This window comes from Ochotona curzoniae, unplaced genomic scaffold, assembly GCF_017591425.1.
Source record: "Ochotona curzoniae isolate NIBS_2020 unplaced genomic scaffold, NIBS_Ocur_1.0 patch8, whole genome shotgun sequence".
Taxonomy (NCBI): Eukaryota; Metazoa; Chordata; class Mammalia; order Lagomorpha; family Ochotonidae; genus Ochotona; species Ochotona curzoniae.
The window spans coordinates 1-24,590 of NW_024467061.1; the positions used below are offsets into that span (position 1 = coordinate 1).

Below are 24,590 nucleotides of genomic sequence, written 5' to 3' on the forward strand. Positions count from 1 at the left end.
CAAATGCCCTTATTGGCCCCTGAGCAGAGACCAAAGCTGGTATCAGAGACTCAGTCCAGGTTTCCCAAATGAGCAGTGAGAATCCCATCACTCGAGCCATCATCTCTGGCTACCTTGGTTTGCATTAATGGGAAACAGGGCTCAGGAGTTGGATTTCTGACCCCAACCCAGGCATTCTGATAAGAGCTATGAGCATCATAACTGCTAGGTCAAACACCCACTCCTTAGTCATATTTTCTCAGTCTTAAGTGTTGGTGGAAACAGTGGAGCCCACTCCGTAGTACTGTTTAGCTGAGCCACACAGCAGCTGACGAGGGCCCAGGGATGGATGCGATCTATATTTTGTTATCATTGGATACCTTGTAATTGCACACTTTATGGTCATGCATGTTTTATTCTCTCGTTACGTTTTCCAGGGGAATAACCAATTGGCTGATAGAGTAACAAACGAAGAGTAACCTGACTCCGTTGACCCACTCAGCTCTGCGTAGGAACATGGGAAGTAGCAGCAGTTGGCTTTGAAACGGGGGAATAAGTATGGAATAGCTCTTTTCATGGTTGCCTTCTTTTATTTCTTTGCATGTCTATTTCCAGACCAGTTGAAAACAGCAGGTTGTTCCTGTTTGAAAACACAGAATCGGAGTTATCGGAACAGGTGCTCTAAGTGACTGGTCATATTTCTGCTCCATCTTCAGATTGCTGACTATGTAAGTACTGGTGCGTAAGAAACATCTGTTTTCAAATCGCAAACACATAATTATGCTGGGGGGAACCATCATTCTTAAACGCAGGATTGGCATTTGGGATGTGTTTAGCATTAAGCTATACATTATTTGGATTATGTGGGTTTGCTCCAATAAATAGATTTCTCTGGAAAAATCATAGAAGTAACAAAATGGTAGATTGTATTTGGTTTCCCCAGTGAAGCCACTGAAAGTATTTTGCTGTGTTTAATTATCAAACCGCCCTTACTTATATATTCATTTTCTTACTTGTGAAACGATCTGGCCCAGAAAGGTATAGTTTATTTTTTTTCATCTTTCAAAGCTTACATAACAGATACAGAAAGGAAAATTTCATTTTAGCATGAAAATGTAGACGAGTCCTTCTGAGACCCATGAAATTAAAACTTTTTTTGTTCTCTTAATTTTAAGTCAATGTCCCATTTTCATTGGAGAACTGTATCTTCTTTTAGTTAAGTGAAACAGATGAGTAGTATGTGGCTGGCAGGGCTTTTACATTCATCACTACAATTAGACTATTCTATTATAATACAACTAGAAAGTCATTTTAAGTTTCACAAATTAAGTATCATGTATAGATAATAAACATGAAATTATTTTGCATGACTTGATTCTGCTTCACGCCCAGTTGAATGATGCATAGATAAGAAATTATGGATAAATAATAAAGATTTAAATTTTAAGAGCATTAGAATTCAAAAGGCTACAGAAAAATAATTCATAAAAATTGTATATGTCTTATCCAGTTAGTTAAAGCTATTTAGGAAGAGCTTTTAGAGGACATTTTGGCTACTACCGTATAGTTCGCATATCCTCAGGGATGATCATACTCTTGCTGTCGCACATTAAGGATTTCTGTGTATTAATCTGAAATTAAATGTTACGTAAATCAATGAAGAGTCCGAATTCTAGCTCTATAAAAGACACAAAATTATGACAATATTTCAAAAGCTTTTTGGAAAATGAAACTATACAGTGCAAAAACTTCCACAGTTTTATAATAATATGCATTTTCTCATGAACTTGTTGAAGAACCCTCATGTTGTTTTGCTGCTCTATGCACAACGCAACCTTGTCTTTTTGATTCCTTGTGTTTTGATGATAAGTCGGACAATTACTAAACACCTTAATCAACTATTGATCCACTATTTTTCTTGTGTTCCAATATAATGCAACTGTTTTTTAATAAATCCCTTAGCTGACAGATGTTATCTGTGTAACAAGAAATCTTCTAAATGAAAGCAAAAAAAGATAAAGCAGACAACAAACTCTCTATAAATACCATCCATTCTAATTAGTCTCTCCACACCATAAAACAACAATCAGCTGCTAGATTTTATTCAGCAGGAGTAGATCAGAATGTGACTAAATTTGTAACTGACGCAATGACTTTAAAGCATACACGAACCAAAGGAAAAGTTAGTTACTGTGCCTCTACTGATGTGCATTCCTATGGATAGAACTGCCTGAGAAATGGAATCTGCCCTCCCTGGTTTCCATTGGAAAGAAGGCTGTGGGGAGGAATGGTCTGGGGCAAGGAGAGTCTGTTGCTGGAGCCTGTGTTCGCACTGGTGCTCCAGATAAGGACCCTTGGCAAGCTGTCTCCAGCATTGCTCACTGGCTCGGGGGTCACACTTGACTGAGCCCAATTCATGAGGATCCCTCACAGCCTGGGACCAGACACAGTGTAAGGCCACATTGGTTTAGCGTTACCACTACTCAGAGTTCCTGTGAGAATTAAATGAAACAGTGGTTGTGAAAATTATTTTTAAATTGTAAATATGAATATTAAGTATTGTTTGATGTGACACATTAGCAGGAACATGGACTTTAAAATCTAGTATATCTGAATTCAGGATTCATCTATGTTGTAAGCATTAGACTCAATTTTCTCGTCTAGCCAATGGGTATGCTTCTTCCCACTTAATGGCTACCAGCCAGTTCTAAGAAACTTTAGAAGGTGGCATTGGACATCGTCTCACGAACATCTCACAGTCAGTACAGTAAAGGGCTATCTGACAGCACTGTGTGCTCGAGTGCTTGATTTGGGCAGATCCAAGAGAACATGGCCATTGCTAAACGCCAGGCTCCCTTGAGCTGTGAAGTCCCTGGAGGGCTGTTAGTTATTTTATCAAATGAAATAAATGGCTCTCCTGGAATGAAGTTACTTGTGTCAACATGACCAGTCTGTGTCAACCTCATGGGCAAATTTCGAGGAAAGACAAGTCATCAGAATGTCAAAGTGCTCATCTGCTATCATATGTAATTGTCATAATTATGGGCCAGGGCAAAAAGCTCAATCCACCATGTGACAAGTATGTTTTCTTTCTCATGGCAGACCTATGTAAATTGTCAAATAACAATCAGAAGGTGGCATGATGAGCATGGAGTTAGATGAGTCAAATAAACGTTTAACATCATTGGGCTGAAATTGTTAGGTGGATTTCTCTCAACAGGAACCAATCACCTGGTCAAAATAGACTTGAATCATTTGACTCTTTCCCCTCAGTAGTGCCTGGCTGGGTAAGTCAGCATTTACCTCTGTGTTTTTTTATCTTCACATCCATGTCTGATTATTTTTCCCATCAACTGGTGTAAGAATAACTTGGGTGGGGCCAACTTTATGGCAAAATAGGTTAAACTACTACCTGCACAGTAACATCTCATGTACTCCACTTCTGATCAAGTTCCTTGTTAATGTGCTGGGGAAAGCAGCAGAAGATGGCCATAGCATTTTTTTTTTAAATTTTATTTATTTTTATTGGAAAGGTAGATATACAGAGAGGAGAAGAGACAAAAGGAGGAAGATCTTCTGTTGATTCATTCTCCAAATGGTCACGATGGCCGGAGCTGAACCAATCTGAAGCCAGGAACCAGAAGCTTCTTCCGGGCCTCCCATGCAGGTGCATGGTCCCAAGGCTTTGGGCTGTCCTCAACTGCTTTTCCAGGCCACAGCAAGGGAGCTGGAAGGGAAGCAGGGCTGCCGGGATTAGAACCGGTGTCCATATGGGATCCTGATGCATGCAAAGTGAGGATCTTATCCATTAGGCTACTGTGCTGGGCCCTGGCCCAAGTGTTTTTGTGGGGCTCTTGTCACCCACATGGGAGACCCAGAAGGAGTTTCAGGCTCTCTAGTTTCCACCTTGATTAGCCCTGGCCATTGCAGCCATTTAGGAAGTGAATCAGTGCGTGGAAGATCTCTCCCCCAACCTCTCCCAGTCTCTGTGTTGTTCTGCCTGTCAAATAAATAAATCCTAAAAATAATAATAATAATAAAGAAAAATCAAATCAATGGTTCTATCAGATTTTTCAGGCCTAGAAACCATTATACTTTCAGATGACTTTAAGATAAAATAGCTCTTCATTTAGCCATAGCCACCAACCTCCGGGTTTATTTCTCCAAAAATGGTGTTGGTTTTCTCAATGCCTGAATTCTTTGGGGTCCCTCTCGGATCCCCCCACCAAGTACTGGCTCACAGGATTAAGTCATGTGACACTTTGAAAGTTATCTTTCTGGCACGTGGAGGGTGCTCAGTAAATGTTAATTTCCTGTTCCCCTTCCTTTCTGTGCAATGTAACAGATATTAAGACTTTTATGAACCCTTGCCTATGCTCCTGGGATTATAGAGATTAACACAAAATAGGGTGCAGCCCTTAAGAAGTTCAGAGCATGTTAATGGAGAGAGACATATAAGTGAGCAATGTCTGGGTGACCATTATAATAATAATTTCTTTTTTTTTTTTTTTTTTTTTTTTTATTGTTGCTTACATTGTATTATGTAGTACAGTTTTATAGGCGCTGGGGATTCCCCCCACCCCTCCCATAACCCTCCCCCCATGGTGGATTCCTCCACCTTGTTGCATAACCATAGTTCAAGTTCAGTTGAGATTCATTGCTTGCAAACACATGCCTAGCATAAAGTTCAGCGTCTTATTGTCCAGATAAGTTCAGTGGCCTCTTGGGGAGACCTTCTATGGTCTGAAGATAGGTCTAACAGAGTAGAGATCCGGTCAGTTAAAAGCCCCAACAAGGCCTCAGTGTCAATATACAACATTATGGAATTAATTGACATAGTAATGGGTAGACAATATGTTAAAAATAATGCAAGTTCCATTCTTCGAAACATCTGGGTTGAGACAGTATCAATGACAGGTTCAGAAAATAACCAACAACCAAACAAAAAATTACAGGTTAAATCAAGGCAAACATGTGGTATCTAATCTTTTGGGATTCACTCATTTCCCTTAGCATTATAGTTTCCAGTTGTGCCCATTTAGCCACAAAGAACTGCATTTTGTTTTTTTTAATAGCTGAGTAGTATTCCATGGAGTAGATGAACCAAAGCTTTCTTATCCAATCTTCTGCTGATGGGCATTTCGGTTGCTTCCATGTTTTTGCAATTACTGATTGTGCTGCAATGAACATAGGGATGCATGTTGGTTTGTCGTAAAACAGGTGTTTTGGATATATTCCTAGGAGTGCTATTGCTGGGTCATATGGTATGCAGATTTTGAGTTGTTTGAGTGTTCTCCAGACTGATTTCCATAAAGGCTGTACCAATTTGCAGCTCCACCAGCAGTGGAGTAGGGTTCCCTTTTCCCCGCATCCTCGCCAGCAAGCGTCGTTGGTGTTCTTGTTTATGTGGGCCAATCTTACTGGTGTTAGGTGGTACCTCATCGATGTTTTAATTTGGATTTCCCTTATTGCTAGGGAGCTGGAACATTTTTTCATATGTTTGTTTGCCATTTGGACTTGTTCCTTTGTGAAATGTTTGCCCATTTCCCGTGCCCATTTCTTGAGTGGTTTGTTTGTTTTGGTTTTTTGGTTGTTTTGAAGTTCTTTGTATATCCTGGAAATTAGCCCCCTATCGCCTATATCGTGTGCAAAGATCTTCTCCCAATCTGTGGGTTGCTTTTTTACTTTGTTGATTGTTTCCCTTGCTGTACAGAAGCTTCTTAGTTTGATGAGGTCCCATTTGTTTATTCTGTTCTCAACTGCTATTGCTTTTGGTGTCCTTTTTAGAAAGTCGGAACCTACTCCTAGGTCTTGCAGGGTATTTCCTACATTTTCCTGCAAGAGTTTGAAGGTTTCTGGATGTAGGTTTAGGTCTTTTATCCATGTAGATTGGATCTTAGTGTATGGTGATAGATGTGGGTCTATCTTTTTGTTTCTACAGGCTATCAGCCAGTTGTCCCAACAACATTTACTAAAGAGGCCTTCCCACTTGCTTGAGTTGTCATTGGTCTTTTTGTCAAAGATTAATTGGCTGTATTTGTGTGGGTTCCCTTTTGGTGCTTCTATTCTATTCCATTGATCTTCCTTTCTGTCTTTGTGCCAGTACCAGGCTGTTTTGATAACCACTGCTCTATAGTATGTCCAGAGGTCCGGGATTGTGATTCCCCCTGCTAACTTCTTATTTTTCAGGATGGTTCTAGCTATTCGTGGTTTTTTGTGTTTCCAGATGAACTCTTGAATCATTGTATCCAGTTCCGTGAAGAATGTTTTGGGCAATTTGATTGGAATTGCGTTGAAAATGTATATTGCTTGTGGTAGTATAGACATTTTAATAATATTGATTTTGCCTATCCAGGAGCACGGGATGTTATTCCATCTTTTGAGGTTTTGTTCAATTTCCTTTTTAAATAGTTTGTAGTTTTCTTCGAATAGGTCTCCTACGCTTTTGGTTAAATTTATTCCCAAATACTTCATACTTCTCTCTGCTATTTTGAATGGTATCCTGTTGGTTAGATCTTCTTCCATCTTGGTGTTATTTGCGTACACTATGGCTGTTGATTTTCGTTCGTTAATTTTGTACCCCGCCACTCTGCCAAACTCTCGTATAAGTTCTAGCAGTTTCTGTATTGAGTCTCCTGGTTTTTCTATGTACAGGATTATGTCATCTGCATATAGTGAAAGCTTGACTTCTTCGTTTCCTATACGTATGCCTTTGATTTCTTTTTCTTGTCTTATGGCCTCTGCAAGTACCTCTAGGACTATGTTGAATAGCAGTGGTGATAGCGGGCACCCTTGTCTTGTTCCAGATCGCAGTGGGAAGGGTTCTAGCTTTTCTCCATTCAGTATGATACTGGCATTGGGTTTTTCATAAATTGCTTTGATTATGTTGTGGATTTTCCCATCTATGCCTACTTTGGCTAGAGTTTTTAGCATGAAGAGGTGTTGGATTTTGTCGAAAGCTTTTTCTGCATCTATTGAAACTATTATGTGGTTCTTGTTTTGCAGTTTTTGGATGTGGTTTATAACATTTATGGATTTCCGAATGTTGAACCATCCCTGCATTCCAGGGATGAATCCTACTTGATCCGGATGAATGATCTGTCTGATGATTTTTTGAATTCTATTGGCTAGGATTTTGTTGAGAATTTTAGCATCAATGTTCATCAGAGAAATAGGTCTGTAGTTTTCCTTCTCTGATGGTTCTCTGTCCGGTTTTGGGATTAAGGTGATGTTAGCTTCATAGAATGAGTTTGGGAGGGTTGCTTCCTCCTCTATTGTTTTGAAGAGCTTGTAGAGGATTGGGGTTAATTCTGTTCGGAATGTTTTGTAGAATTCTGTAGTGAAGCCGTCTGGGCCTGGGCTTTTTTTCGTTGGGAGATCTTTGATGACTGTTTCAATCTCTGCCTCGGTTATGGGTTTATTTAATTCTGCAGTTGCCTCCGGACTGAGTTTTGGTAAGTGGTGGGAGTCCAAGAACTTTTCTATTTCTTGGTGGTCCTCAAATTTGTGGGAGTACAGTTCTTTGTAGTAATTTCTAATTATTTTCTTAATGATTGCAGTGTCTGTTGTTATGTTGCCTTTTTCATCTTTAATGCTATTGATTCTCACTTTCTCTTGTTTTTTTTTGGTCAATCGGGCCAGTGGAGTGTCTATTTTGTTTATTTTCTCAAAAAACCAACTTTTTGATTTGTTGATTTTATGTATAGTTTTTTTGATTTCTATTTGGTTTATCTCCTCCCTTGTTTTGATGATTTCTTGTTTCCTATTGTGTGTGGGACTCTTCTGCTGCTGTTTTTCCAGATCCTGGAGGTGTGAGGTTAGTTCCTGTATTTGGCGTCTTTCTTGGGCCTTGACATGGGCTCCGATTGCGATGAATCTACCTCGTAGCACTGCTTTGGCGGTGTCCCACAAGTTTTGGAATGTTGTATCAGAGTTTTCATTGGTTTCCATAAATTTTTTGATCTCATCTTTAATTTCTTCTCTGACCCATTGTTCGTTTAATAGCATGTTGTTCAATTTCCAAGAGTGCCTATACTTCCTGGGGAGTTTTGAGTTGTTGATTTCCAGTTTCATCCCATGGTGGTCTGAGAGGGTACATGGTATGATACTAATGTTTTGGAAGTTGTTTAGATTCGCTTTATGTCCTATCATGTGGTCGATTCTGGAGAAGGTGCCATGCACCGCTGAGAAGAAGGTATAGTCTGTGGACTTAGGATAAAAAGTTCTATATATGTCTACTAAGTCCAGTTGTTCTATTGTTTGTGTGAGCTCTGTTGTTTCTTTGTTGAGTTTTTGTTTCGTAGACCGGTCCATTGTTGTTAGAGGTGTGTTGAGATCGCCTACAAGAATTGTGCGGGTGTCTATGTCTTCCCTTAAGTCTGTAAGTAATTGCTTTACGTAAGTAGGTGCATTAAGATTCGGTGCATAAACATTAATGATGGTGATTGCTTCTTGATGGATCATTCCTTTCACCAGTATAAAATGGCCTTCCCTGTCTCTTTTGATGTTAGTTAGAATGAAATCTATCTCGTCTGAAATTAGGATAGCTACCCCAGCTTTTTTTTCTCGTCTATTGGCGTGAAATATCTTTTTCCATCCCTTCACTTTCAGTTTCTTTGCATCCTTTCTGGTTAGATGCGTTTCTTGTAGGCAACAGATGGTTGGGTCTTGTTTGATGATCCATTCTATTAATCTCTGTCTTTTGATTGGTGAATTTAGACCATTTGTGTTGAGAGTTAAAATTGAGAGGTTGCAATTTTGCCCTGCCATGTGATTGTGTTGTGTGTGTGTTGTTGCCTATGTAATTGTCTTGTTGGTGCGGCCTTTAGTTTGGAGACCTTCTTATTTGCCAACTTTGTTTGTGATTTGCCTCCTTTTTGTCCGGGACTAGCGCATTTCTAAGGAGACTTTGCAGAGCTGGTTTTGTGTAGACATATTCTTCTAGTTTTTCTTTGCTATTGAAGTATCTGATTTCGTTCTCATATACAAATGAGATCTTTGCTGGGTAGATTATTTTTGGTTGACAGTTGTTTTGTTTCAGGACTTGGAAGATCTTTGTCCATTCTCTCCTTGCTTGTAGTGTCTCTTCGGAGAAGTCAGCAGTGATTCTGATGGGTTTTCCCCTGTATGTGATCTTTTCTCTACTTCGTACTTGTCTCAGGATTCCTTCTTTGTCTTCATTGGAGTAGAACTTGAGCACCGTGTGTCTGGGTGAAGATCTCTTTGGATCATGTCTGTTGGGAGTTCTCTGTCCATCCTGTATGCGGGGTGGATTCGTGTTCCAAGTGTTTTGGAAGTTTTCCTGTATAATTTCATCGAGCACTGCTTGCATCCCAGATTCTCTTTCTACTCCCTCGGGGAGGCCGATGATCCGAATATTCAATTTTCTAAGGTAATCCTTCATCTCTTGCATCATTTTATTAGTTTTGCTGAGGTTTGTCTCCAGCTGTTTAATTCGCTGGGCACTTTCATTTTGTGTGTCTTCTGTTTCAGAGATCCTTTCCTCTGCCGCATTTATTCTGTTGATGAGGCTTTCAATCTTATTATCTTGGGCATCCAGTTTGGTTTTGATTTGTTGTATTTCGTTGATTATGAGGTTCTGGAAGTCTTCCAGCTTTGTGTCCACGTCTCTGAGAGATTTTAGCATTATTTTCATCAATTCCTTTGTTGGTAACACTTCCATGTCTTCATCTCGTATCGTCGATATTGATAATGGCTTTTGGCCCTTGTTTGGTGGGGTGCTGGCTCTTTCATCTGGAGCACAACTCTTTCTGGTGGTTTTTCCCATTGCGTTGGTGTATTCTGGTGAGACAAATGGACCCGTGTGTTGAGGGGCTGTCAGGTGCTTTCCTGTAGAGATTGGAGCCTGTAGACGTGGTGTTGCCGGGCGTGGTAATTTTCAAGGCACCGTTGGTGCGTTCTCAGGGCCCGGGGCTGTAGAGCACCACCTTGGGGGCCCAGTGGATTCCAGGCACACTCTGGGCACTTCTTCTACAGGTGTGACACCCCAGGGCGTGGCGGGATGGAGGCGCTCTCTGGGTGTGCTCCCTTCACGGGAATCCGCAGTGCGTAGAAGGTTTTATGTGCTTTCTCCCTGCGTTCTCCGTGTCAGGGACTGCAGGGTTTTTCAGAGCCCACCTGGTGCGTCTCCCACACACGGGACTGTGGGTGAGGCACTTTGCAGGCGTGGCTCTTGTGCAGTGAATCCACCACTAGTGGTGTGTGGGTGTTCAGAGCCCCTGCTCCCGTGTGGCTCCCCCACTCAGGCCCTTAGCGGAGGAGTGGCCCAGGCGCCCTGTTATAATGACTTCACGGCGGCAGGTTCGCACCGTGTCAGTTTGTTGCAGGAGTTCCCCTGACACCTGACACCTGCGCTACGGAGGTGCTGCTGCTGCAGGCGGGGCGCCCAGCCCGCTCGGTGCGGCGATCAGAGTCCTGGTGGTTTCAAGCACTCACCAGGCAGGATGTGGGGGACTCCAGACCCTCGCCAGCTACCTCTGCGCACCGAGCCGCACTGGTCCCCTCAGCGCAGGGACATCCGATGCGCCTTCCCGGGGCCCCCTCAGCCACCAACACAACACCACTGTGCGTAGTTCCACACAGACCCAACAGTTTCGGCCGTCTGCTCCGCGTTCTGAGGCTGGAGCCTCAGCGGGGGGGCAAGAAATGCGGAGGCTGCCACGTCAACCCCCAGCTCACCAAAAGTCCGGCCGCTGCAGTCTGCCTCCACCGCTGCCGAAGGCCTCCCGCCGGTGACGATCCCCCTGATCTCCCCGCCTCCGAGCTGGCCGCGTCTCCCGTCAGGCCGTTTTCAAAAGTGACTCAGCAGGTCTGGAGTGGGATGTCGGTTTCTCTGCCTTTGCCCTGCTCCGTTCTCGTTGTCTATAATAATAATTTCTAGCCTCCTGAGCTGTGGAGATAAATGTGGCCTCATTGCTATTCATGCTACGGTGCTGGTGGATCCCATATGCACACACACAGGGCTGCAGCCTGAGCCAAGGCCTCCCGCAGAGGGGCAGGCCCTAAGAGAGACATGCAGAGAAGACCTTGGAGGCCACCCTTTGTCCTCATTGTCTCAATTAGCATTTTCTCCACCCCCTATGTTTTATTTGAATTATTGGTATTTTCTTATTCTGATCTAAGGTTTATGCAAAACAACTCGAAGTCCCTCCCTGCAGCCTGCTCTTGCCCTTCCTGCCTCTTGCTGGTCGCACCTCTTTCCTATATTGACATTCAAGAGCTCCTAGTGACCTCAAGTACTTTGGAACATTCCCAGAGAACATCACAATTGCTTTCAGGAATGACTCGGGGCTTCCACAGTGGATGTTCTCCTAAGAGACTGGAGGTAGGCAGGCTGCAGCGTTCACTGACGGCTCTTCTGCATCATCTTCCTCCCCTTTCTCAGCAGAAAAATGGTGGCCTAGTCCAGCCTGGGTGCCATCCTTCCCTACAGTGTGCCATCAAGGTCCTGCTTGACCTCTATCCTTTCCTCTTCTCTGTGCTTAAGCACCAGCTGGATTATCAGCTTCCACTTTTGTATCCTCCAACAGTCTTCAGCCTGGGTTTGAATAAATCGTTGACTTCCCTTTGTTGTTATTCTCTGTGTAGCAGCTCACCTTCGGTATCCTGTATTAGTAAGAGCAAGATCCAAGTGGAAAGAAATCAAAGATGGTCATGCAGCAGGATGCTCACAGCTGTGGAAATGATGCATGCCTGTGGTTTGTTCGCATTGGATGGTTGGTTGTTGACTCATAGAAGCCGTGACATCTCTCTTATTCATGAGATGGATGGTGGAGATCAGTTACAATTGCCTATTTCAATGCTGATTAGATAGAAAAATCGATAAAACAAAATTGACTATTTGCTAAACTTATATTTCTTCTTAATTTGCTTGAATAATTTTTCCCACATTTTTCCCCATGGATTTATAACTGCGTTTCTCATCTGTACTATCAGCGTTCAAATAATACATCTGAGCTTTTTGGTTTGAAGGGTCTTGTTATACCACTGATATTTTCCCAAGGTATTCTTTCCCAACATTGACACAATTTTATATTTTATAGGCTCCATATTAAAAAGTCCTAGGAAAGGATTTAAACTGATCTGGTGTAGGTCATGTACCCATTCCTGTCCTACTCAACTGAGATAATTTGAGCCTGCTGCAAATCTTAGGAAAAACATAAGTTGCTGTGAAACACAGGTAATTTCTAGAAAAGTGGCAGCTAGTCAGCTAATAGGAAAACTATCTACTATGTTGATCTCTGGCCAGAATACTCAAAAAGACATTTGTTTAGTTGGCCTCACTGGCCTCTAACTCTATATTCTGTAGTCCTAGGATTTGAAACATTAGCTTGATACATTTATTCATTTATTACCTAAATGAGCTATATATATATATTTGTGGCATGCAGCCTGCTGTTTTGATAATTGTGTGAGAGTACTTCAAATGTTTGTGGACAAGTGGGCCTCACAGGGCAGTGGGTTAAGTCACTGCTTGGAATGCACATTCCATATCAGTGCATGAGTTTGAGCCCCAGTTACTTCCCTTCTCAGGTTGCTTCCTGCTAATGTATTCTGGTAAGCAACCAATGATGGCTCAAGTGCTTGCACCTTGAACCCCTGTCACCCATGTGAGAGAACTGGCTGTGCTCTCTCTGCCTTTGAAGTAGGTTTTAAAATTGATTAACATTTTTACGTTTGTGGAAAATTGAATTGTAAGATTATTTTGGTGCAAATCCACCCCAACATTTTCCATGAATTTTCTGAAGCTCCTTCATTTAACTATTACATGAATGAATATCTATGGAATAAATGAATTCATGCACTGATGGACACCCTGGGTGGAATCCGTATCGATCACGAACAGAACTGCAATGAACACAGGGTTACAGATACCTCTTGGACAAGTTAGTTTCATTTCCTTTGGATATGCACTTGTAATGGGATTTGTTGATGCACTCTTAGCTATCAATGACTGCAGAGATCTTCCTATCCAATCAAATCTTGAAATCCCACTCACAGGAACTAGCAAATCCTATTCATGCACAGCACATTGTTGTGGTGTGACTGGTACAGAAGCCTGTGCTAGTCCCCCTTCCTGGGAGTCAGCAGGTGGCTGTGCCGGAGGAACAGCAGCACTCTAAAGATCTGGGCAGGTGGGGGCAGTAGCAGAGCAGAGGGGACAGGAAGGAAGGAAGCAGAATGTCAGTTCTCCTGGACATTCTGCGTTCGATTATGAATTGTCAGCAAGGCTACGCCTAGGAGACAGGGCTTGGCTGCAGGATTGGGACACAGGGATGAATGCCATGGACTCAAGCCTGAATTTTAGCTCACTCTACAGAGAAATCTGTGCGACAAGAAAAAAGTGCAATAGTATAATGAGCAGCCAATCGACAGTATGGATGTCTGTCTGGGTTTGTGTTGTGGTGGGTAACATCAGGCTTTGTTCTCTACTTGTCTTTGTGTGAACCATATTTTAGATTGGAACTCCATGACCTCCAGGGGGTCACACTTTTATGCGAAAATATTTCTGGAATGTGTAGCATAGCCACACTATGAGTGCAAGCCTGAGTCCTTGAGCAGTTATACCCTCAGCTAGGTCAGCTCTGTCCTCAGAGACTAAGCAACTGCAGGATTTTTGCCTGATGTCTAACTTGCTTGAAAGCTGCTTTCCTTTCCTTCACTTAAGAAGAAGGTGGGGCTGGTTTTGCGGTGTTGGTGGTAAAATCACTGCCTGCAATATTGGTATCCTATTTGGGTGTCAGTTCATGCCCTGGCTGCTCCATTTCTGAACCAACTCCCTGCTAATGGCCAGGAAATAGTAGCAAATGATGGTCCAGTTGTTTAGGCCTCTGCATGCTTGTGTGAGACCTGGATAAAGCTCCTGGCTCTTGATTTCAGCCTTGACCAGCCCTGGCCATTGCAGTAATCTGGAGAGTGAACCAGCAGTTGGAAGATCTCTTTCTGTCTCTCCCCCCATCTCTCTATAACTCTGACTGTCAAATAAATAAATAAATAAATAAATAAATAAATAAATAAATAAATTTTTTTTAAAAAGCTATGGCAAGGCTGCCTTGTGATATGGTAGGTTAACCTGCCTTTTGTAGCACCAGCATCCTATCATAAGTTCAAGTCCTGGTTACTCTCTGATTCAGCTCCCTGTTAACATGCCCAGGAAAGCAAAGGGAAATTATGCAATTGGCTGGGGCCCTTGCCACTCTTGTAAGAAGACCTGTATGGGTCTCTGGTTTTCTGCTTTGGGCCAAGAGCAGCCCTGTCCATTGAGGCCAGTTGGGCAGAGTCCTAGTAGATATATTTCTGTCTTTCTTTGTGTCTGTTCTTGTCTGTTTGTGTCATTTGTCACTCTACCTTTCAAAGAAAGGAATACATTATTTTTTTTAAAAAAGGGGGAAGGGATTGGAAATTTTGAGATGTTTGATGTTATTCTTTTAAATTTTCTATTCTTTCTTATTTAGAGAAAGAGACAGAAATAGAGAGCCCACCTAAGGTGGTAGTGGGCCAGGCAAAGTCAGGAGCTGAGAGCACAAGTCAGGGCTCTCACACAGGTGACAGGGACCCAACTACATGGACCATCATCTCTACCCACCAAGATTCAATTGGCAAGAAGCTGTAATCAGGAACTGGGAACAAGGATTGAACCTGGGCACTTCAACATAGCAAATGGGTTTCTTAATTGTGAGGACAAACAACTGCCTCTTTTCTACTTGACTGAAACCTCTTAGGACTAGCAGCTCTCACTGTACCACTTTGGGACCCCCAGGGTCTCTAATTCATCAAACAACACCCTGTGGCCTCCACCCTTGAGGTGTTGGTATGATCATTAGCAACCAGAGCCAGTATCTACTTCAACTGCATCTTTTTGCCCGCAGAATGTATATACCAGCTCTTCTTCTGCCACTTGTTGTCACTAAGGATTCCTTGTGCTATAAATGAGTGTCTCCAAAACCCTGACATGCAAGTATTCAGCCATTCACATGTATTCACTGATACAGTAGCTGCTATTTCAGGAGACCCAAAACAGGAGACAACGGTATTTGTAACTTCTAGTTAGAGGAGTTGGTGAAGTAGTTGATATTTTAATATTTTAAAAGATTTTTAACTAATACATGCAAACTGATGATGACCTCCATCAGAACTAACTTGAAAAGTATTCCGCTGTGTAGGTGTTCCACATCTCTATACCTTCCTCGTGACTGGTCACTCGGGTTGTTCCCAACTCTTGCCTACTGTTCACAGTGCTACAATAAACCTGGCTTTGCATGTCTCTTCAGCAGACTGATTTCTTCTGGGATTTGAAGGAGTTCCATTTTTAAGTTTTTGAGGAACTTCCATACTAATTTTAATTCCCACCGATAGTATGGAAGGGTCGCCTTGTCCTCGGCATGTTTCCAAGGACTTGTTATCTTTCATCTTGTTGACAGCAGCTGATCTAGCTGGATTGAGCTGATATCTTACCACAAATTAAAAACCACAGTAAGATATCAGCTCATTCTCCTTCATGTTCGGGGGCTAAAAATAAAACTCACTCTGAACATAGAATGCTGATTAGTACAGGCTGGGAGGAGTGGGATAAATAGTAGGCGTTTGGATTTAAAAAGGGGGAAAGCTGGGTCTAGTTCACTAACTGTGACAAATATGTTACACTAAGAGGAGATATTCATTATAGGAGGAGCTGGGTGTGGTTTACAGATTGTGACATATGGAAATACTAATGTAATATGCTAACAGTAGGGGAAACTGCAGGTGATGAAACCTCTTTTTATACTCCACAATTTTGATTTTATAAATTTAAAACTATTTTGATATGAAGTATGGAGAAAGAATAAAAGTAGTGACCTCTTCCTTTGAACTTACTTAATCTTGGATGTACAATATGTATTGTTTCTAAATCACTGAAGTGTCTTTTTGAGATGGGCTTTATTATGCTGCTCCTTGGGACCTGGGATAGCTCAGCTTATCCTAGGTCCATCAGAGGACGAGGAACCAGCTCATCCTGGTTCCAACACAGTGCAAGGAACCATCTCAGATGCAGAAGCTCCAGGAGCATGGATGTTGGCAGGGAGGGAGAGGATGTGCTTTAGGATCCTCCTGGTGCTGCAAAGTTCTAACCTAGACCTCGAATACAATCAGGATTGTTTTCCTTGATGTTTTTAAATAGCTTTTTAAAAATACTCTTATCCTTTCACAGTGATCCTTTCCATTGCCAACTACATTTGGAAGAAATACCAAACGGTTATGCAAATTCTGTCTGCCCCATCACAGCAAAGGCCCACATTTGCCTGATCTGGGAAAATGGTGTTTCATCTGTTCTGAGTTAGGCCATGTTAGCCTCTGTTAAATGGTGTGGACAAAACTGTGTTGCATATGCATGGCTGCCTGTATTCTGACATGCTGGCTCTAAGCTCCAGTTTTGCATTGCTTAATTCCTTCTCCCTGTCTTCTGAAATTGGCATGCAAATTGTTGTTGTACAAGGACCTGTCTCTCCCCTGGAGAGGCTGAGATATGATGTATGGAACCCTCATGGCATTTTCCCCCATTGGTTCTAGAGCCTGACAAAATGGCGTGCGATACACCTTACCAGCGGCAGCGGACTGTGTCAACAACTGGAGAAACTCTGTATGAAATTCTTGGTCTGCATAAGGGAGCATCACATGAAGAAATTAAGAAAACCTACAGGTACAGTGAGAGTTCAAGAATGACCTTTCTTATGCTGCTAGTGGTAACTCTTTCTGATTGTCAAGGGACTCCAGAGAAATATGTAAGCCAACATCAGGTTATCTGAATTTTGAACTCCATGTTCCTTGTTGTATAAACAGAGATAAACAGGAATTAACACACATGACTTTGAGATTATGAAAGAACTATCTGATGATGGTGTGTCATGCAAAAGAGCAGTCTGTATTCCAGGGCTGGTCTTATTGAGGGGAGAGAGAAAAAGAGAAAAGCAACCACAACCCATACGGCATAGCAGTCTCCTGGAAGGGTATTTCTTTTTCTTTTTTTCAAATATAAGGGAGTTTGGGCCTGTTGCCATGGCTAAATCCTCTCCTTGCAAGTACCGGCGTTCCATTTGGGCGCTGGTTCATGTTCTGGCTGCTCCACTTCCCATCCAGCTCACTGCTTGTGCCTGGAAAAGCAGCGGAGGATGATTTGCCAAAGCCTTGGGACCTGCACCCAGGTTGGGAGACCCAGATGAAACTCCTGGCTCTTGGCTCCTGGTTTCCGATTGGCTCAGCACCAGACATTGTGGTCATTTGGGGTGTGAACTAACAGATGGTGGATCCTTCTCTCTGTCTCCTTCTCTCTGTTAATCTGATATGTGTTTCTTATTTAAATAAATAAATTGATTGATTGATGGAGCTGGCACTGCAAGTGGCAGTTTTACCTGCTGTGCTTCAGCACCAGCACCAATAAATACATTTTTAACAAAAAAAAAAATTTGTCTTTCATAACTGATCTAGTTCCAAGGTACCCATAGCCATTTTTTGGAAACATCTGAAATATCCTTTTATTTAAGGTTTCAAGGAATAAAAAATTGAATACAGAATGTTTCTTATTGAAGAAAACTTACAAATTACCAGAAAGAAAACACCTATCCATAATTCTATATCTAGTAATAATTATCATTGACACTTTGTTTCCTTCTAGTCTTTTTCTGTCTAAATAAGATTTTAAAATCTGTCATTTCAAAATAAGCCTTATAAAAATTTGATGTTATCACATCTTCTAATGTCTCAATGGCTATTACCCTATGGCCAGTTGTATTTTATTTAACCACATTATGAACCATTATTTAACAAAAAAGTTTTAAAAACTCTTTTTCTAAACTTAATATTATTGTTCTCAAATCATGATACACATTTCCAATTATTTCCCTATTATTGGATAAAGAAGCTATGCCTTGATAGGGAAAAATGCACCAAAACATAAAAAATAGTTTCAGATTTTAATCGGTTAGTTCCTGATTTGGTCTTGAAAAACTTTTTTTTAATGCATAGCAGTTAAAACATTTCAAGCATGCAAGCATGTTGTTCACTTTCCATATGGCTTTTGTTTTACCTGCCATGATTTGAAAATTCTTCTGGGTTACAATGTTATAAAAAAATATTAACTGCCATCTTTTCTAGTACATTCATGATTTTTCAAGTTTCTACAAAATCTTTGATACAATGGGTTTTATGTTGGCAAATAGCATGAACTATCACTTCAGATTTATTCTTTTCCTTAAATCACACAGCCAGTCTTTACTTGAGTCTCCATGTTTGTCTTCTGATGGGAAGGTCTTTGGCCTTGGAACCCACATGATGCAGAATGTAGGTTTATGTACCTTTATAACCTGAAATACTTTGAAGAAGCAGGTGCTGAAGAATAAATCACCAGCAGTGCAAACAGCCATTTGGATTCACATAGTTCTGCAAAAATGAAGGAGTCTGAGTAAAGATAATATCCATCTCCTGGTTTACATTTCATTAAGGTGCTGGAGAGACTAAAGTCTTTGCTATTTGATTTTACCATAGAGCTACATAGAGTGTGCCTGCAGGTGGAAGTCTTTGGCTGAAAGTAACGAAAATGGACTCTTACAGCTTCAGGTCAAGTCATTGTGCTTGGGGCTTAGAGTAGCAATCAAATTAACTACATTATAAGCTTAATATCTATAAAAATGCTTCCCAAACCGAGAGGGGGTAAAGTCATCTTCAACCACCTTGTCAGTTTTAAAACCTCTTTTACTTTACAATTGTGACTTTTAATTGTGCCTTTATTAATTTCAGGTCATATCTTAATTAAGGCATTAATTATGCTGAGTTGTTTGCAACTTTAATAATTATAACATAAAATCTTTTCATGTAATCAGTGTTGTGCTCTTAATTTCGTTTTAATGTCACACAAATATTATTTTTTCAGCTGATTAGGGTACTTGTATGCTGCCAATAGCATCTGTTTCTATCTAAATTACACATTTGTATTCTGCAAATTATTCAAAATGTATGAGCAAGCTGGAAATCCACTGAGGGTATGATATTTATATTCAGGGATCTGGATGAAGGCAGTGACATTATAGTGAAGTTAAAACTCAGTGAATTTAACAAAATTACCAACTGTTGAACCTCTCTGCTGCTTGACCTTTTTGGCATCCTTGCTTGTGTTCTTGAAAGCAAATTTGAGGTAAAGATTTCTTTCTTTCTTTTATACTTATTTTGATTTTGGAATAGATAATATTTTTTGTTTGGTTAAAATGAGAGCATACAAGCAGACATGGTTCCCCCCGAAAAGTCTTCCTTTTGCCTCTTACTGTCCGGATCAGTCCCTACTCCCATCCCACCAGAGGAAGCACTTTAGTTAGATCTTGATGTTCTCTTCTATTGGTATCTGGTTGAGTGAGACGGCATAACAGGTCTCCACCATCCTTCCCTGCTGAACATGACTTAAAGCTCTAGGAATGACACAACAGACAACTATGAGAGAATTCTGAAACATAGAAAGAGGAAAGCTAACTGATGAGAGCCCAGGGCATCTTTTGGCTTCCCCTCTCCCTCAGCAAAAGGAAACTCAGTCAGTGCTCTTCCAGCACTCAATCAACAAACGGCTTCCAGGTAGCTTTATTCTTTTTCCAAATTGAACAGCAGTTCTGTGGTTTTTTTTTTTTTCTGTTCTTTTTTAAGATGTATTTATTTGAAAGGCATAATTGCAGAGAGAGAAAAATCTTTTATCTGCTAGTGAACTCCTCAAATGGCTGCAGCAGTCAGGGCTGGGCCAGGCAGATTCCAGGAACCAGGAGCTTCTTTTAGTTCTCCAACAAGGGTGCAGTGGTTCAAGTGTTTGGGTCATCTTTCACTGCTTTCCCAAGTATATTAGTAAAGAACTGGAACCAAAGTGAACAAGCTAGGATTTGAACTGACATCCCTTTGGGAAGTTGGCATTATAGATGGCATCTGGATCAGGAGCTCAACAACACTAGACAGTCTCCATAGAAACCAAAGGAAACCAGAGAAAGTCTGCCTAAGCACAACTGGAGAGTGGCACTCTCCCAGCAGCCTGAGCCCTGCCTCTCCCAGCTAGAGACCCCACTTGAGAGAGGCCTTGAGTCCTGGGAGTTCTACCCCAAGCACCCAGCTCAGGAAGTGGGTTGTGTCATGAACTGGAAACTGGCTGCTATGTAAAGGTGCCCTGCCTAAGGATCTGCTTTAAATGCCTTACTACCATCCTAAGGACCAGTGAGAGCCTGGGAGGCAGGAGACAAAACAAAAGTACACCAAAACCACTAAAATAGTTCTGAAAAAACTGACATTGGCACCATGCACAAAAGTTGGTGAAGACCTGCATGCTAAGCCTACACAGGATGACTCTTAAGATAAAAACAAATAGAACCAAGAATCTAGGGACGTAAAAGCCAAATCATCCAGATAAACCAAGCACACTCATCATATGAAGAGCCAGTCTGAATAAGAAAGGCAATCATCAGACTTCCATATGGAAATGAATTAGAATGACCTGACCACATTTCCAAAGTAGCCATAATGAAAAAAGACACAATGAACTTAAAAGAGTAGATACCAGAGAACAGAATCTGTGACGTTAGGGAGAGATCAACATAATTTACGCATTTTAAAAAATAGAAATAAATTTGAAAATGGGGTCTCAGGAGCCATGGAGCATTAATAAGTGATCCAGGGGAAGCACTGTAGCATAGCATATAAAGCCATTGCCCACTGAGCTGGTATCCCAAATAGGCACTGGTGTGGCCCAAATAATCACCTCAGATTCCTCTCCCTGCTAATGTGCCTGGAAAGGCTATGAAAGATGGCCCAACTGATTGGGCCCTGCACCCATGTGTGAGATTCCATTGCAGCATATGGCTTCAGCCTGACCTAGCCCTGACTGTTGTGGCCAATTAGAAAGTGAATTAGTGCATGGAAGATCTCTATCTCTCTCTCTCCTCTCTGTTTTTCAAATAAATAAATAAATAAATAAATAAATAAATAAATAAATAAATAAATAAAAATTACCCCAAATTTGTAGCATTAGAGTCGTCTATGAAACAAGAGTATTCAATGAAATAATGGTTGGAATTTTCTCAAAATTAGGAAAATATATAAAATTATATATTTAAGAAGCGCTGTGGACCCTAATAGGATAACCTTGAGGAAATTCCTTTTAACATATAACATATCACATTAAACTTCTAAAAACAAAATACAAATTTAAAATCTTGAAAACAGCCAGAGAGAAACTCCATGTTGCCTATAGGGGAACACCAAGTTGAAAGGCAGCATATTTCTTACCTGAAGCAGTAGAGGTCAGAAGGAACTGTTAACATTTTTCAAACGTTGAAAGACAAGAATTGCCGACCTCAAATCTTGTATCTGATAAAATTGTATTTCAAAAATTAAGGGAAAATAAAGATAGTCTCAGATAAAGTACATCTAAAAGAACCTGTTGCTAGCAGGTCTGTTTTTTAAAGAACGGCTAAAGGAAATTTTGCAAAAGAAAGAACACAATGAGCAAAATAATAAAATCGCCAAGAAGAATGGGGAAAAAAAGTAGAAATATGTATAAATGTCAAAAGTAGTCCTTCCCCTTATGAGTTTCCTAAGTTATACATGACTGTTGGTCCAAAATTATCATACCACCTGATACTCAAGACAATGTAGCTTAAAAGTGGGATGACAAGGGAATTAAATGGGAGTGAGGTTTCCATAATTCACTGCTATCAACAGGTTGTGACAAGTCTCGTCTGTCTCTCTTGTTCTCATCCCTCCACCCCAACACTACCAAACCACTAAGAAAACAATATGCATACAAAACAATATACTCCAAAATACTACAAATAAACTGTGATGCAATCCTAAAAAATGTTTCAGATAACCTTCAAAAGCTAAAAGAAGTGAGATACAGAGCAAGCAAGCAGAAAGCAAAAAATAGGTCTAAATCCTGATGTCATCATGGGCAAGCATGTATGTACATGATCCAAACATAGATGCTGTGTTCATTATACCTCTTCTCATACAACCATGATGTAGTGTGGTTTATATCTTCTCCAAAATATATATGCTGAAGAAATGATAAGTTCCTTAAAAGATCTCAGATTATTTTGTTACAACTGTTTATTTCATTGCATTATTGTCACATGTGGTTTTTAAGATTTATTTTTTATCAGAAAGGCAGATTTACACAGAGAGAAGGATAGACAGGGAGTCAGAGATCTTCCACCTGCTGGTTCATTCCTCAAAATGGCTGCAATGGCCATAGGTGGGCCCATCAGAAGCCAATAGGCACCCAAGGACTTGGGCCATCTTTTGCTGTTTTCCCCACATCCTAGCAGGGAGCTGGATCGGAAGTGGAGTAGCCAGGACACAAATTCTATAGGACACTGGTAGCACAGATGAAGGCCTGACTTGCTAAGCTGTGACGTAGGACCCAATGTCTCATTATTTAACAAGTTTCTTGCTGATAAATAATTTAGGCTGTATTTTAAACCAGATTCTTAGAGAAGTCTCCAGATAACAGAAAGAAAGGTAGAAGTAATAGGGAAGGGAACTCTACCCTGGTTCCTCTTCACTTTCCAGTTTTTACATATCCCAATCCCAAACTCCCTGAGCCAGAATCTGATAGAACCAATTGAGTGAGATGCTCATCCACATGTCCTAACTCTAATTAGAGGTCTAGAATCACAATTCCCAGTTACCACTTAGCAATGTTGTGAGACCTACATCTTTGGAAAAGAATAGAGGTAATGTACTCTAATGGGAGTAAAAAGTTGGGAAGGAAAAAAAATCACCTCCAAGTCTTTATTCCTTTAGAGAACTATCATAAACAGCTGACTCAAAGATCTGTCTTAGCACTCCTTCTGTGTCTATTTATAAATCTCTATTGTAGAGTCTTCCTATGAATAAAGCATCTTTTCCTACCTTGTCTAAAACTCAACCATACTTCACCAGGCAGCTGATAAATCGGAGCACCCAGTTAACTCAGCCGGGAAAGTTGACAGGAGAGAAAGGTTTTATGGTGTCAGTTCATCAGGTACTGAAGCTCTCGCCTCACCAAGATGTTATAAAGACAAATGAGATCATTTTTTTTCAAGTTATGTGGAGCCCTTTGTGGAAACAATACAGAGAAAGTACCAGGAGCTACTGGATTGAACAAATATACTCTCATCCTTGCAAGTCTAAAATTATCTTGTATTTGATGCTACTATTCAAAAACCATTTATGCAGCCTAAGATGAAACTGTGGTTCGTATAAAAAATGACATGTCACAGTAAGATTCATGATGTAAATCTCATCCAAGATCTTCACTAATGAATGAATATGTCTTTAGCACTGGGAAGCACAATTATGCCAAGGAGCTCAAAGCCTAAGGCTCATTTACACAATTTTCTCATTGCTGGGTGATGTCACTTAATCCTACCTGTGCTTGCATGAGAAGAGTAAAAATATATACATATATATTTATCTTCCCACTGCCTAAAAGCTTTATTCTCCTGTCACGTTCACTAGAAGATATTCATTTGAGTTAATATTTTACAATTCTGTTGTACCTATAATGGCCAAGAACCTACCATATTTCATACATTTGCTTTAATTTTACACTGCAATGTCTTGTTCTGCCTCCTAATTCAGATTATCTCGCTCAGCCTCCAGGAATTTTTGAGTTAGAAGGCTAGTGAAGAAAGAGAGCAGGAAACTAGGTGGAGGATTCCACCATGGGGGAGGGCAGGAGGAGGGATTGGGGGAACCCCAGGGCCTATGAAATTATATCATAAAATAAAATAAACGGGGGGGGAGGGAGAGAGGGAGAGAGAGAGCAGGAGAAAATACTGGTAAAGGGTTGGATAACTGAATAACTGGAGACATGGCTGACTGTTGGAATGAGGGACTCAATGTCTGTTCTCTAAATTTCCCCAACATCTGGCCCCTATCATGTGAGTCAAGAACTTGGGGTTCTTGCAAAGTCTTTCCTTCCCAAATTCTTTCAGAATTCTCACCTGAGGAAGTCTCCTGGGACCCAAGACGCAGTTCATTTCTGAGTGGCAACACTTTCCAACAAGCAAAGTGTCCCCCAGTTTGCTGCTACTGTTTTGCTATTTGCTCATAAGGCACACCCCTGGTCACTCTCCAGGACAGTCCTTGGCTCTAGGCACTACTGTTGCAGCGCATACAGGCTTCTGTCAGGTGTCCAAATGGTTCTTTAGATTACTCAGCAATGGCTGCCCCAGCAATGTTTTGGTTTTCTTTCTAGAAGGTTCTTTGGCTCTGTGAGAATTCTGGAAGGCTGCTGCCACCAGTTTTCCAAATATATCCGAATGATCCTCAATTCCCAACAAAAAAGGTGAGCCACCTTGCTGTGTGCTGCTCAGTAACTCAGATGGAGTCAATATGTTTTCATTTCACTGCTATACCGCATGCACTCTGGGTGGGCAATTAGATTCCCTCCTGTAATTTTGATTAGCACATGCAGATCCTTCACTCCAAATTCAGCTTTTCGACCCATGCCTCATGACATCTAATTGTACTGTAAGGCAGGAAGACCGAGCCAAGCTTGCAGCAATCACCAGTACATTAAGAGTCACTAACAGTATCAGTGTTCTTCATAA

The 24,590-nt window shown here is 41.1% G+C and overlaps 1 protein-coding gene across 1 annotated transcript in view; it reads left to right on the forward strand.

The window, feature by feature from the left end:
• The first annotated feature begins 683 nt into the window (after positions 1-683).
• Positions 684-24,590, forward strand: part of LOC121168250 (dnaJ homolog subfamily C member 5B-like) — a 48,671-nt gene continuing 24,764 nt past the window's right edge. Inside the window, exons 1-2 of the mRNA XM_040998162.1 lie at positions 684-707; positions 16,546-16,675. Of these exons, the coding sequence (XP_040854096.1) occupies positions 16,557-16,675 (119 nt within the window). The 5' untranslated portion in view covers positions 684-707; positions 16,546-16,556. The remainder of the gene's footprint in view (positions 708-16,545; positions 16,676-24,590) is intronic.